The following is a 13,692-nucleotide window of genomic DNA, read 5'->3' as shown; positions in this document are numbered from 1 at the left end:
GAATAAGCACCTTGGGCCAGCTGCAGGGAGCAGAAAGGCGTTCTCGTTAAACAGATGCCGGAAAGGGCCAGGGGCCACCCTCTCATTGAACGATTGCTGGACAAGATCAGTGTCTGAGCAGCAAGGAATCTGACACTGGGTGCTGGCCCTCCAGGAAAAGGCCCCCACCCACAGCGAGAAGGTGATTCCAACAGCCTCACCCTCCCTACAAACAGAAGGTTCTAATCACGATGAGTATGCTTCACCCTTGGCTTCCTTCGGTGACTGTCTTTTCATTTAGGCTTTGTGTAGTTATTTTAAAACCAGAACCTGTTTACACTCATTTTATTGTGGGGACAGAAATGCTGCCAGTACCTTTTAACAAGGAGGATTTAAAAGCAGGTTTGTTTGTGAGGACGCAGTGCAGATGGACAGGACAGTCTCCTGCCTGGCTAATGTGGAGGTGGCCGCCCGGCTGGGGATCTCAAAGGCGGATGAGAGCTGCTAACTCTAACCTGGGGTGCTGTCCACCCTGCTGTCTACCATCTTCTGAGGACACAGGCCGAGATGCGGCAGGGGCATCCACCAGGTTCACAGTCTTCCCCGGATGATCACGGGGCGGGACCCTGAGCCGCCTAGCTGCGCGTGTGTCCCCCGTTTGCCGTCACTGCCTGAACCCAGAGCTCAGGGGCCATTTGGTAACACTGCAGCCCCAAGTGGAAGCCGCTTCTACCTGCCTGTCCCAGAGAGTGCTAACCAAGGATCCAAAGTCAGTAGGACGAGTTCCGCCGCGTTCAGGCGCCTCTGTCTGCCCAGTGCGGGAGGCCTCGCCCCAGAAGCCCGCTTTGCCATCTCTTCAGTTTTTCCCCAACCTCCCTGGAGCGGGTCGCCAGAGCAATGGAAGGGCTGCTCCAGCCCAGTGGCCCAGGCCTGGCTCACAGATTTCCCAAGAACAGTGCCATTTCAGTTCCCCAGTCATCCCCCTCCTCCCCATCCCCCTCCCTTCATAACCTTCTGATATCTTTCGCTTTAAAACCCATCTCAGGTTCTTAAACAGACTGCCGCCAGGTGGGCCTGGCTGTGTTCACAAACTTAGTTTTGTTCGGAACCTGCAGTACCGACAAGGAGTAAGGCGGTGTGTGAGAAGCAGGTAATTGACCTGGCTTCCTGGGAGCTGGGCGGGGGTGTGCCAGCCCCACCCTGACTGACAGACACACGGGACTCCCTGGAGCCGCGGTCCTACCCTCAGGGACACTGACCAGCTGTGCAGGTTGCATGCTGCACAACTCCAGCGGGTTCAGCTTTACATCGTTGTTGACCGTGAAATGTGTCTCTGGAGTTGTGTCACCCTGCGACTCTGTGCAGTTTTGAAGTGTGTACTGAAATCCACCAGCTCAGCCATCTAGGAGGTTGAGGTCTGGTCAGGTGAACCCCGAGGAAAAGTGGAGCTGAAGGGCAGTCAGGCTGAAGTGATAATCAAAGCCCAGAAACCCGTGAAACTCATGGGCTGGCCAGAAGGAGAGACCCTTTAGCCAAGTCACCAAGCCTGGGAGGCGAGGGGATCTGGGCCAGGAGTGAAGCCAGGAAGCACTGGGCCTTGGGCCTCTCTGAACCCGTGCCTGTCTTCTTCATGGAGACAGCAGACGTGGGGTGCACCCACAGGGGCATGGAAGAGGGGAGGCCCTCACCGGGGGCCCGAATAGGACCCCTGAGAGCCCTAGGAGTACCTGCAGCTCCGCTCAGAGTTCAGGCATGGCTGCGGACTGGTGGGTGCAGGGAGTGACAGGTGGGAGCACCCCCGCCCCCAAAGCCCGCCCTCTCCAGGAGTGGGGTTCAGAATCCTCCAGTGCAGACCTCAGCCCCTTCCTCACCCAGGTGGGGACGCTGAGACCCCGAGAGAGGCACGAGCTTGCCCAGGGTCACACAGTGACATGGAGCACAGCAGGGCTGGACTCCTCTTTCTCCCGAGCCCTCAGAACCTGCAGAGAGGCTGGGTGGGGGCAGGGTCAGCCCCTACAACCACTGAGGTCTTGTCCCCTGACTCCCACTGGGGCCTCCTCTGTGGATGGCCCCAGCTTGTGCAGGAGACAGAGATGCCAGTGGCCCCTAAGGGTGCTGAGATGTATACCAGGCCAGAGTCCCCCAGCCCAGGCCAGAGTCCCCCACGTTCTAATGAATGTTTTTCCAGGGCCCTCCACCAACCCAGCTCACTGACTGATGGGCAGCCGCTCTCCAAAGAGTCCCTGAACCATGCTCTCGAGTTTTCTGTGCCAGAGAAGGTACACAAGGCCCAGTGGGACGCTCCAGGTAAGCCAGCTGGGGGCTGCGGGCGAGGTAGAGTGGGAAACTAGGCTGTGCTGGCTGTGCTGGAGGACTGGGGGAACCACCACACGGAGCTGTGGGGAGGAGCAGCTGGGGATCTTGCTGCTCTCCACACTCCCAGGGACCCCACCAAGCCCCCTCCCTCATGGCCACCACCAGGGCCAGGTGTGATGGAAAGCAATGCGGGTGGAGAGATTTTTTTCTTCAAGAAAGTTGGGAAGGAGACTTCGATGGCACTAGGACATCATAGGGGGCCAGGCCTTGGGAACTCGGATCTCCAGCACAGGGTGGCTGAAGGACAGGAGGAAGCCCAGGTAAACAATGCCTTGGGATTTTGGGCCCTGATTAACCGGAGTGAGGGGCAGGCAGATGGCTGCAGAGTAGAAAAGTTTGTTTTGGAGGCTTGAAACATCGCATGTTCTTTTCTTGATCTTCACCATCAGATAATTGTGCCTTAAGCAAGGCAGAGTTATTTACTCTGAAGAGTCATCAAAATGATAATAACACAGCTTTTGTGCACTTTTATCGGCTGCACAACAACATTGTAGCAACAGCGGAAGTTATAAAATGAAAAGGAAACCATAGGTGCCCAGCACGGAGGGTCACGGCTGCCGGACCAGCTGCCCCCCGCCAGGCCGAGCATCGGGTGGCCTGAGCTGCAGGGGTGGGTCTTTCCTCTCGTGCCCCCACCCCCACCTCAGAGATAAAGGAGAGCGGATTGGGCCAAGAAGAGGACCAGCTGGTTTCTGAGAATGGTTTGAAAGGCGCTGGAGGGAGGCCAGGGACAGGGCCAGCTGGGTCCGGGGAGCCTCCCACGTTCATCCTCCCAGGATTCCAAGACATCTTGTTGACTTGCTGAGCCACCTGGGACAAGTCCCGCCAGCTGGCTCAGACGCTCCAGACTTTGTAATCTCAGGGGCGGGAAGGAAGCCAGTGTGGGGGAGGCTCCGTGTCCCTTGGAGCCCCTGAAAAGCACCTGGCATCCCCAGGGAGAAACACGTAATCCCCAGCCCTACGGGCCTCCGTGGCTTCATCTGAACGGCTGTCATCTGGCAGCTCTGCAGTCGCAGACACGCAGCGTGGACAGTTTTTTTTTTTTTTTTTTTTTTAATGAGAGAAAGAAAGAGAAAGAAAAAGAGGGAGAGAGAACAGGATTCTTGCTCTATTGCCTGGGCTGGAATGCAATCTAAAAATAGGTATTAAAAACCTCTTTTATGCTGATAATTGTGCTTAACAACGGAGACAGGAAGGAATAAGGGAAGAAAATAACAAACAGCCAACCACTATTTCATTTAAGTCTGTGAAATGCTATGCAAATACTGGAGTGATTTGCTTCCAATTATGTGGTCACTTTCAAAATAGGTGTAATGTGATACTGAGAAAAATGTATGTTCTGTGGACGTGGGGTGGAGAATTCTATAAATATTCACTAAGTTTACTTATAGGTCTAAGTTCAAATCATTGATATCCCTATTAATTTTCTATGTCGTTGATCCGTCGAATATTAACAATGTGGTGTCAAAATCTCCCGCTATTATTGTGCGGGAGTCCAGGTCTCTTTATAAGTCATTAAGAACTTGTCTTATGTATCTGAGTGCTCCTGTATCGGGTGCATATATATTTATAATCATTAACTCCTGTTGTTGCATTGATCCTTTTACCATTATGCAATGTCCTTCTTTGTTTCTTTTAGTCTTTGTTGCTATTAAAGTCTATTTTGTGAGAGACGAAAGTTACTCCTGTTTTGTTTTTTTTCTCTCCATTTAATTGGTGAATCTTCCTCCATCCCTTTGTTTTGAGTCTTTGTATGTCGTTGCTTGTGAAATAGATCTGGATACAGCGCGTTTTGACTTTTTATTCAATTTACCTGTGTCTTTGATTGGGGCATTTAATGCATTTAAATTTAGAATTAATACTAATATTTGTGAGTTCAATATTGTCATTTAATGCTAGCTGGCTATTTTGCCCATTAGTTGATGTAGATTCTTCATTATAGAGATATTCTTTACGTTTTGGTAAGTTTTTGGGATGACTGATACTGGTTTTCCTTTCTGTGTGTAGTGCTTCTTTCCGAAGCTCTTGTAAAGCAGGCCTGGTGGTGATGAAATCGCTGAGTGCTTGCTTGTTAGCAAAAAATTTTCTTTTTCCTTCACTTATGAAGCTTAGTTTGGTGGGATATGAGATTCTGGGTTGAAAGTTCTTTTCTTTGAGGATATTGAATATTGACCCCCACTCTCTTCTAGTTTGTAGGGTTTCTGGTGAGAGGTCTGCTGTGAGTCTGATAGGCTTCCCTTTATGGGTAACGTGACCTTTCTCTCTAGCTGCCCTTAGAATTTTCTCTTTTATTTCAACCCTAGTGAATCTAGCGATTATGTGTCTTGGAGTTGCTCTACTTGGGGAATATCTTTGTGGTGTTCTCTGGATTAGCTGGAGTTGAGTATTGTCCTGCCTTACTAGATTAGGAAAGTTTTCCTGAATAATATCCTGAAGAATATTTTCCAACTTGGATCCATTCTCTTCATGACATTCAGGTACACCTATCAATTGTAAATTAGGTCTTTTCACATAGTCCCATATTTCTTGGAGACTTTGCTCATTCCTTTTTACTCTTTCTTCTCTAATCTTGTCTTCTCGTTTCATTTCATTAAGTTGGTCTTCGACCTCTGATATCCTTTCTTCTGCTTGATCAATTCGACTGTTAAAACCTGTGCATACTTCGCTAAGTTCTCATATTGTATTCTTCAGTTCCATTAATTCACTTATATTCCTCTCTAAATTGTCTATTCTCGTTAGGATTTCAGCAAACCTTTTTTCAAAGTTATTAGTTTCTTTACATTGAGCTAGAACATGTTCTTTTAACTCACTAAAGTTCCTTATTAACCACTTTCTGAAGCCTAAATCTGTTAATGCAACGCACTCATTCTCCATCAGGCCTTGTTCTCTTGTTGATGAGGAACTGTGATCACCTGTAGAAGGAGAGGCATTCTGATCTTGGGTATTCTCAGCCTTTTTACGCTGGTTTCTTCCCATCATTGTAAATTTATCCACCTGTCGTCTTTGTGATTACTGACTTTGAAATTATGTCTCTGAGTGGACGTCCAACTTGTTGATTCCCAGTGCCGAAATCTGAGCAACCCACTGTGCCAGCCAAAACAGCGGCGTTAAGATTGATGGTGCTTTTCTGCCCTGGAATCTCCAGTCTGGCTTCCCTCTTAAATCCCTTCTTCAATCAGGTAAATGGGCGACTCTGCCTTCCAGGAGCTCCAAACGGGGACCCAGTCCCGTTTAATCTGCACCAAGAACCGCTGCTCCGAGGTGCCAGCAAAATCGCCACGCCAGCCACAAGAGTTGCCCTGGCGACCCGTGGGGCTCCTCCGCTGGGAATCTTCCGGTCCATGGGTAACAAAAATTCATCTAAATTTGTGGCATCCTCTCGCTCTGTGCGCTTTCTCTGGGAGCTACAATCCCAAGCTGCTAGTGATCAGTCATCTTGGATCTCTCTCGTGGACAGGTTTTAAACAAGCAGGGGAGGGAGTCCCAGAGAAGATCCCCTCAGACAGGGCTGGCATAGCAGCATCTGAGCAGCCAGGGGCCAGATGGGGGACATGGAGAAGGCCCTGGATTTGGTGGAGAGGCCGGGACTGAGTGGGCAACTGCAGGGGGGGTGCCAAGGCTCCTCTAGTGTATCAGGACTTTGGGAAGTTGGCAGGGATGGCTGAGGTGGGTGTGCCCCAGATCCTCCATCCTGTGTGCTGGGCTGTGAGGGAGACTGGGATGGACAATCTTCTTTCTTGCCCTCAAAGAACCCCCAGTCTGAGGGCAGAGAGGTCCTCTGTGAAAGGCAGGGACAGGCTCAGGAAGGAGGGCTGCTCTCCGGGAGCTGGGGGGCAGAGTGGGCCTCCTGTGTCAGAAGGACCTCCAGCTGTCCTCAGAACCTCGAGCTCCCTCTAGGCCTAGAGGTCTGGACTGAGTGCTCTGCCCTTGGGAGTTCAGCTTCCAGCACTGGTGACAAGGAGAAAGGGACAGTTCAGGACGGGTTGAGGAGGCACCATGGTTGTCAGCAGGTGCCCAAAGCAGATGCCCCCGGGGGACCCCAGGTGCTGCCCAGAGCAGTGTTCAGCAGGCTTCATGGGTTCCCACAGGCCTGGCTCGGGGGCCATGCTCTGTCCAGCACCCTCTCCTGCATCTCTGGCATCCCTGGGGGTGCAGGGGGATCCTCTGCACTAGAGCGTGGGTGAGTTCCAGATTCTTGTGGATGGAGTGTCCACCATGTGCCAGGCCTGGAGCGGATCTGGGACTCTTTCTTATTGACTCCCCAGAAGCTTGGGAGCCCTGGGCTCTAGTCTCTGTACAGGAAGGGGGATTGGGGCTGGCACAGATTGGGAGGGAGGTTGAAGCTGCCCATTCACAAAGCACTTTTGATAAGATTGAGAAAAGGCAACTATCCCTATCAAAGACTGCTGGGGAGGAGGGATTTGTGGGAGTAGGAGAGCTAAAAGTCCTCCTTCCCCACACGGCTGTGCCCTGTGCTAAGGGACCTTCTTGTATTCTTTCATTTTATTGTCCCATCAGCAGCACAAAAGCACATGTATCATTCCCATTTGGTAGAGGAAACGGAGCTCAGAGAGGGTTAGTGATTTTCTCAGAGTCACACAGCTGGTAAAAGGTGGAACTCTTAACTGGCCAAACTGTGTCTTGGGGACCTAGCTAACATTGTGCAGTCTGGTCTCCCAGGTCTGACCCCTCCAAGTCTGGCCAGCCCCTGCCTCCCTTCCATCTAACTGTGGACCCTGGCAGCCCCTCTGAGGAGCTCTGGGAGTCTTGTACACAGAAATCAAGGTTCACTCTGGAGCCCTCAGAGGCTCCCAGGTCTCTTTGAGTTCCCCAAAAGTTTGAGGTCCTGAACTCCGGTCCCCAGGCTGAGCTCTGAGCTGCCCCGCTGGCTATACTCCCAGGAGCAGCTGCTCGAAGCCGGGCCCCAGAGCACTGGCATCTGACCTTCACACAAAGGCAGCCTTGTGCTGGGCCCTGGAGACACATTACTTTTTACTTTCTAGGCCTTTCTAGATGGAGCACGAAGCCCAGCTGCAGAAGGGTGGCAGCATTAAGACCACAGAGAGGGGAGGGCACGAGGGAGCACCTGCCGAGGAGAGACAGCTGGAGCCGCTGCCCAGGGCCGGCTCCACACCCCTCCTCCTAGGAAACGCCACACCCCCTGGGGAGCTTTTGTGGTTGGGAAGCTGGGTGCTCAGCTCCACTGGCCTCCAGCCCCGTGAAGCCCTTTGTGGGTCAAGGGATTTGCTGGGCCTCCCTCCGTTTGTCACTCCCACCCTTCCCAAATGTCACAGGGGCTGGTGTTTCAGCCTGGAGCTATGAGCTAGGGAGCCAGAAAGAGGCCCCATACGACCCTTGTCCTCAAGAAGCTCACAGTCTGAGGCCGGGTAGCAGGAGGAGGTCGTTGGGACAGTGGGAGGTCGAGGACCTGATGGGGGTGGGGGTGGGGGCTGGCAGGAAAGACTTTCGAAGGGTCAGAGTGAATGAGTGCAGGTAATTCCCTCTCTGTGATATGTAAACAGGTGGTAATCCCGGCCCTGCCAGCCAAAACAGCGAAACCTCTGGGGGTCCTTAGAGAAACGCTTTCCATGGGGGCTAAGGCACCCACCCAACCTCTGCCTGGACAGCCTCAGACACTGCCTGGGCATCCCTGCCTGGGACCCTGCCATGTGGGGCAGGTCTGGGGCAGGTCTGGGGCAGGTCGGCCCAGGGCCCCTGGCTGGGATGCCCAAGTTCTTACCCAGATCTGGCTCAGACCTGGCTTCTCTTTAGCGGATGGAGACCCAGTCTGAGGTCTCCTATGCGTCTCCTGAGCACGGTCACCTTTATTGGACAAGTAGAATCCTGGAGGCAGGATCGAAAACCTAAAACAATTCCCATGGAGGGGCATGTCGGGAACATCTTGTCCATCTCAATTGTAATTCAGATGGGAAAACTGAGGCCCGGGGAGACCAGGGATCTGCCCAGGGTCACACTGCTCTGGCGGCCAGAACTCTGAGCTCTTGAGTCCCCATGGAGAAGGCTGAGAGTGGCAGCAGCAGGGTCCTCTCCTCGTGGGCACAGAGGCACTGCCCGACACTCCCTCTGTCCTAGGTTTTGCCCTTATCTCTCGTCATGTTCTGAGGCCAATGTGGCCTCTTCCTCTTCTGGATCCCCAAGAGTGCCTTGCATTGGGCTGGCCCTCAGTACGGGGTTCCGTGTGGAGAGAGGGGCCCTCCCGGGGCTGGTCCCTGCCTGGCCTTTGGGGTCGGTGCCCTGCAGGACCATTCTCAGAGATCTGTCCCAGGCCTGAGAACCACCTCTTCCTCCATCTGCACAATCGGCCCCTTTCCTGCAGCCTTTCCCACAGACCACAGAAAACAGGCCCAGCCTCCCGCTCCCTGCTCTTGTGTTTTTCTCCTTCCCAGCTAATTGAGTGGCGGCCTCAGCTCTTTAGATGCCTTTATTCCAGAGCCCCAGAGAACACAGCTCCCTGCCTGCCCAGTAGCCTCCAGCATAAAGGGTGGATTGATAAGATACAAGCCAGGGTGAGGCCAAGACAAGTGGCAGAGGGAGGAAGCAGGAGAGGGAGGGGGAGGCGGTAGGGAGTGCCAGCCTTGCCTGGGAAAGCCCACCTCCAGCTCTCTGCTGACTTGGCACTTGGTGGGCGGGCCGTGCGCTGGTGGTGCTGCATTGGCAGCAGGCTGGGATCTTGCTGGGGTCTCCACTGCGCTCTAGATAGAGTCATTGGTTGCCTTTCGGCGTCAGCTCCCGTTGGGATCTGGGTGCCTTGCTGGGCAACAGAGACCTTGATTGTGTCCTGGCAGTTACTGCAGCAGGGATCTTAGTTTGGGCATGGAACAGAGCTGACGGTTGTGCCCTGTTGATGGGGCACAGAGGGGAGATGGGAACTACTTTAAAGACTGGCAACTCATCCTGATTTCCTGAGTGTCCCCTACCAACGGGAAAGAGGCAGAGAGGCAGGCTGAGCGGTGCCACAGCAGACCTGGGCCCACTCACATCCCTCCCTCATGCTTGGTTCTGAGCTGCCCAGCAGGTGGCGGAGTCAGGGGACTGGGCACACTCTCTTCCACCCCGACACCATCCAGGAGAGAGTAGACTTTGGACTCCCAAGCTTCCATTCACTGAACAGCCCCCAGCTACTGACACAAGGCAGCTGCCAGGACCGACTGAGGTGCAGTCCCAACTCTGCCCCTAACTCTGCTGTGACCTGGGCCATCTCTGCCCCTCTGGGACTCAGTTTTCTCATCTGTAAAAGTACCATCTACCTCTGATATGCTGTGTATGGAAACTCCCCGCCCCCACTTCCCAAGATGACCGATCTGGCTGAGGTCTCCGCCTGTATTCCTGATGCAGCAAGAGGCATCATATGCTTCGTTTGATTTATTCTTTCAGCAAACACTTATGCAAGTTCAACGCTTGCACCAGAAGCTCAGAGTCTAGGTCCAAAGGCTGGAGAGAGATGTCTTGAACGTCCACAATGTGCTAAGCCTTTTAAGAATAATGTGTTGACACAGATCTTCTCAGTGTGGTCTGTGCATTTCTGTATGCACTTCTTTTGTCCTCCTTTCACTCAGTGCTATACTGCGAACATTTCCGTATGTCATTAAATATTCGTTTAGTACTTTATTTTAATAGCTGCATAGGAACGCATGATATGGCTCCCCCATAATGAACGGAATAGGAGACTAGGCCCCTGCGGACATTCAGCTTGTTTCCAATGGCTTTGCTAATAGACACAGAGCTGTGCAGATATCCGTCTCCACATTCTTGCTGGCCATGTCTCTGATTGCTTTCCTTGAGTAACTTCCTAAAAGTATGATTGCTAAGTGCAAGCATATTCTTGTTTTAAGCCCTTGGATATATCTTGTCAATTACCCCAAGAAAGCTGTAATCCGTTCATGTTCTGCACTGATTGTATCTTTGCTGCTTCAGGTTATTTCCTTTTAGGAGGTGAGTTCTTGTGGCTTCAGGAGATGGGCGTTATCATGAGGAAAGGCAGGGGAAAAAAAGCTTAGAAAGAAGCCAGTAGGGAATGGGGAGAAATGGACCTTTGTGGCTCCCTGCTCAAGTGACAACCCGCGTTGCTGCAATTCACCTCCTCCCTGCCCTGCAGCTACCCTGATCTCCCCAGAGGTGGGAACACATGGACATTAGAAGAGGGGGAGGATTGCGGACCCCGGGCTAGAAGACGCGTCTGTCTTCCCTTCTTTCAGCTCTCAAGGGCAGGAGTGAGCTTGGCAGCTGGCACCCAAGGCTGAGGCCACTGAGTAGGGCAGGCCCTACCTGGGTCTCTCAGGGGTGCAGGATGAGAAAGCAGCCTGCATGCCCCACTTGGGCAGATGCCTGCTCTGTGAGCCCGTCTCTCTCTGTGCCTAGGCAGCAATGTATTCTGCCTCCTCATCGACCACCCTGGGGACAAGGGTGAGGTGGGAGACACGAAACCTGGGTCCTCTAGACCCACAGTCACTGGATCTCCAGCCCTCCTAGGACTGGGGTGGGGCAGAGGTCAGCTCATTCTTCCACTGGCTTCTGCTCAGGGCCAGGCTGCTACTGGTAGCCAAGATACAGAGAGGAGGGAACCTGACTTCCAGGGCTCCAGGCTGGTGGGAGAGGCAGCCTCAACCATGACTCCATCCTCCATTAGTCTCGAGGATGGGGGTCTTCAGTGAAGAGGCAGCACGTGGTCCTTGAAGGGCAGTAAAATGTTGACATGTGATGAAGGAAAGGGCATGGCAGGCAGAGTCACAGCACAGGCAAAGTCACAGAGGCAGAAGCCAAAGGGAACTGGGAGTGGTTCAGGCTGGCTGTAAGGTGTGTATATGTGGAGGCTGGGAAACCTCAGTGAGCCCCTGAGGAGGGCCTGCTTCAGAAGCCATGGTATAGACATCTCCCTGTGGTCAATGAGAGTCATTGGAGGCTTTTGAGCAGGGCAAACCTGGGTTTAGCAAGGTCACTCTGGGAGCCTCAGGAATGTAGGAAAAGGCCAGTGGCTGGAGGTCCTGGCTGCTCAAGGTCATCCAGCCTGAGCCCGGCACAGAACTTGGCAGGAGGCATGATGGTTCTTTCTCAGAGGAGATGGGAGATGTGCTGCCGGGGTCTTCCTTGAGTCTGCCCTGAGAGGCAGCACCCCTCATGGGAACAGAACGGACTTGGGTATGGAACTGTGGGGGCTTGGATGCCAGCTCTGCCACTCAACTCTTCAGCTGGGAGGTGTTAGTGGTGATGGGCAAAGAATGACATGGTGCACGGCAGGGGCTCAGTAAACAGTAAGCAAGAGATGGTCGCGGCCGCAGGAGGGCAGGGGCCGCACCTTCCCACCAGGATCTCCTCTTCCGGCGGGTCTAGGGGCTCAGACAGGTCCCGCTGGCTCAGCTGAGCTTGTGCAGAGAAAAGGCTGGGCCATGCAGCTGGCCAGGGGGCCTAGTCACCCTTGGGGGTCGTCCAGGGCGAGGGCTCTTGTCCCTGTTGTGAAACAGCTGGGCTAATAGGGAGACTGACCTTGCAGACCTACAAACCTTCCTTCCCTTCCCACGCCTCCTTCCCTCCTTCCAAGAAGGATGTGAGATGAGCTGACACAGAAGTGCAGGCTCTGTGAGGGAGGAAACAGGAAAAAGACAGAACCATGCAGCTAACGGGAGAGGAGGCATTAGGTGAAGACTTCTGTCCATAATGTCCATCAAGATTTTAAACACTCTTTTCTCTTGAGCTGGTAAACCTCCTTCTAATAATCTAAGCCTAGAAGGAGGGCTGGAGGCTGGATATCACGTGAGCGTCCTTTGGTGGAGAGTGGCGAGTAGCTTGTGCAGGACCCAGCCACGGGGAGACAGCACGCACGCGATGCGGCAGCATGTTAACATCACCAACGCTAAAGATGGATGATTTGCCGATGCTAGCTTTGATTTGATTCATATGATTTTAAACATATATTTGGCTAGACAGGTGACGCTGTGGCTCACACCTGTAATCCCAGTACTTTGGGAGGCCAAGGTAGGAGGATTGCTTGAGACCAGGAGTTTAAGACCAGCCTGGGCAACATGGCAAGACCTTGTCTTTACTAAAATACTGGGCATGGTGGTATACACCGATGGTCCCAGCTACTTAGGAGGCTGAGGTGGGAGGATCATTTGAGCCCAGGAATTGGAAGCTCCAATGAGCTGTGATCATGCGTCTGCACTCCAGCCTGGATAACAGAGCAAGACTTTGTCTCAAAAAATTAAATTAAGATTATTAAATTTATTTAAAATATAAACACCCAGATTTCCGGTAACTCTTGGTCTCCATTCCTACTGGGTACCAAATCCTAGAGTCGAGGAGCGGCCACCTGTTTGGATGAAGGCTGCGTTCTCCCACCTCCCAGTCCGCTGTGGATCACAGACACACCCTGTTGCCTCCCTGATGCTCAGACTGGAGTCCGTAAAATTATCATTGCCTTTGCACTGCAGTGTTTCTTCCTTTTTAAAAAACTTTATTTTTGGCCAGGCGCAGTGGCTCACACCTGTAATCCCAGCATTTTGGGAGGCCGAGGTGGGCAGATCACGAGGTCAAGAGATGGAGACCATCCTGGCCAACATGGTGAAACCCCTTCTCTACTAAAAATGCAAAAATGAGCTGGGTGTGGTGGCACACGCCTGTAGTCCCGGCTACTCAGGAGGCTGAGACAGGAGAATCGCTTGAACCTGGGAGGCAGAGGTTGCAGTGAGTTGAGATTGCGCCACTGCACTCCAGCCTGGGGACAGAGCAAAACTGTCTCAAAAAAAAAAAACAACTTTATTTTTTAAATTGACAAAAATTGTACACATTTATTATATACAACATGTTGTTTTAAATTTTGTATACATTGTAGAATAGCTAAATCAATCTGATTATCATACACATTACTTTACACACTTCACAGACCTGGCTAAATTTTTGTAGAGACAGGATCTACTTTATATAGAGACCAGGTCTCTCTCTATTGCTAAGGACGTCTGGAACTTTTGGCTTCAAGTGATCCCCCTGCCTTGGCCTCCCAGAAGGCTAGGATTACAGGCGTGAGCCATGCACTTGGCCTGTAGTTTTTTGTATAATAGAGAAATATGGCCAGGCACAGTAGCTCACGCCTATAATCCAAGCACTTTGGGAGGCCAAGGCTGGAGGATCGTTTGAGCTGAGGAGTTCGATGCCAGCCTGGGCAACATGGCCAAATCCCCCGTCTCTACCAAAAATACAAAAAATTAGCTGAGCTTGGTGCTGTGCTGTGGTCCCAACTACTCAGGAGGCTGAGGCTGAAAGATCTTTTGAGCCCTGAATGACAGAATGAGACCCTGTCAAAAAGAAAGAGAGACAGAGAGAGAG

At 52.4% G+C, this 13,692-nt stretch overlaps 1 protein-coding gene across 1 annotated transcript in view; it reads left to right on the top strand.

The window, feature by feature from the left end:
• ACSBG1 (acyl-CoA synthetase bubblegum family member 1) overlaps positions 1-13,692 on the top strand; it is a 70,875-nt gene that overhangs the window by 26,288 nt on the left and 30,895 nt on the right. The window contains exon 2 of the mRNA XM_012457717.3: positions 2,168-2,286. Coding sequence (XP_012313140.2) covers positions 2,168-2,286 — 119 coding nt within the window. The remainder of the gene's footprint in view (positions 1-2,167; positions 2,287-13,692) is intronic.

Source organism: Aotus nancymaae, unplaced genomic scaffold, assembly GCF_030222135.1.
Source record: "Aotus nancymaae isolate 86718 unplaced genomic scaffold, 86718_ANA_hifiasm-v0.15.2.pri h1tg000003l, whole genome shotgun sequence".
NCBI classification, from domain to species: domain Eukaryota; kingdom Metazoa; phylum Chordata; class Mammalia; order Primates; family Aotidae; genus Aotus; species Aotus nancymaae.
The sequence above is the reverse complement of the archived record's forward strand: the minus strand, read 5'-3'. Positions and strand labels throughout refer to the sequence as shown.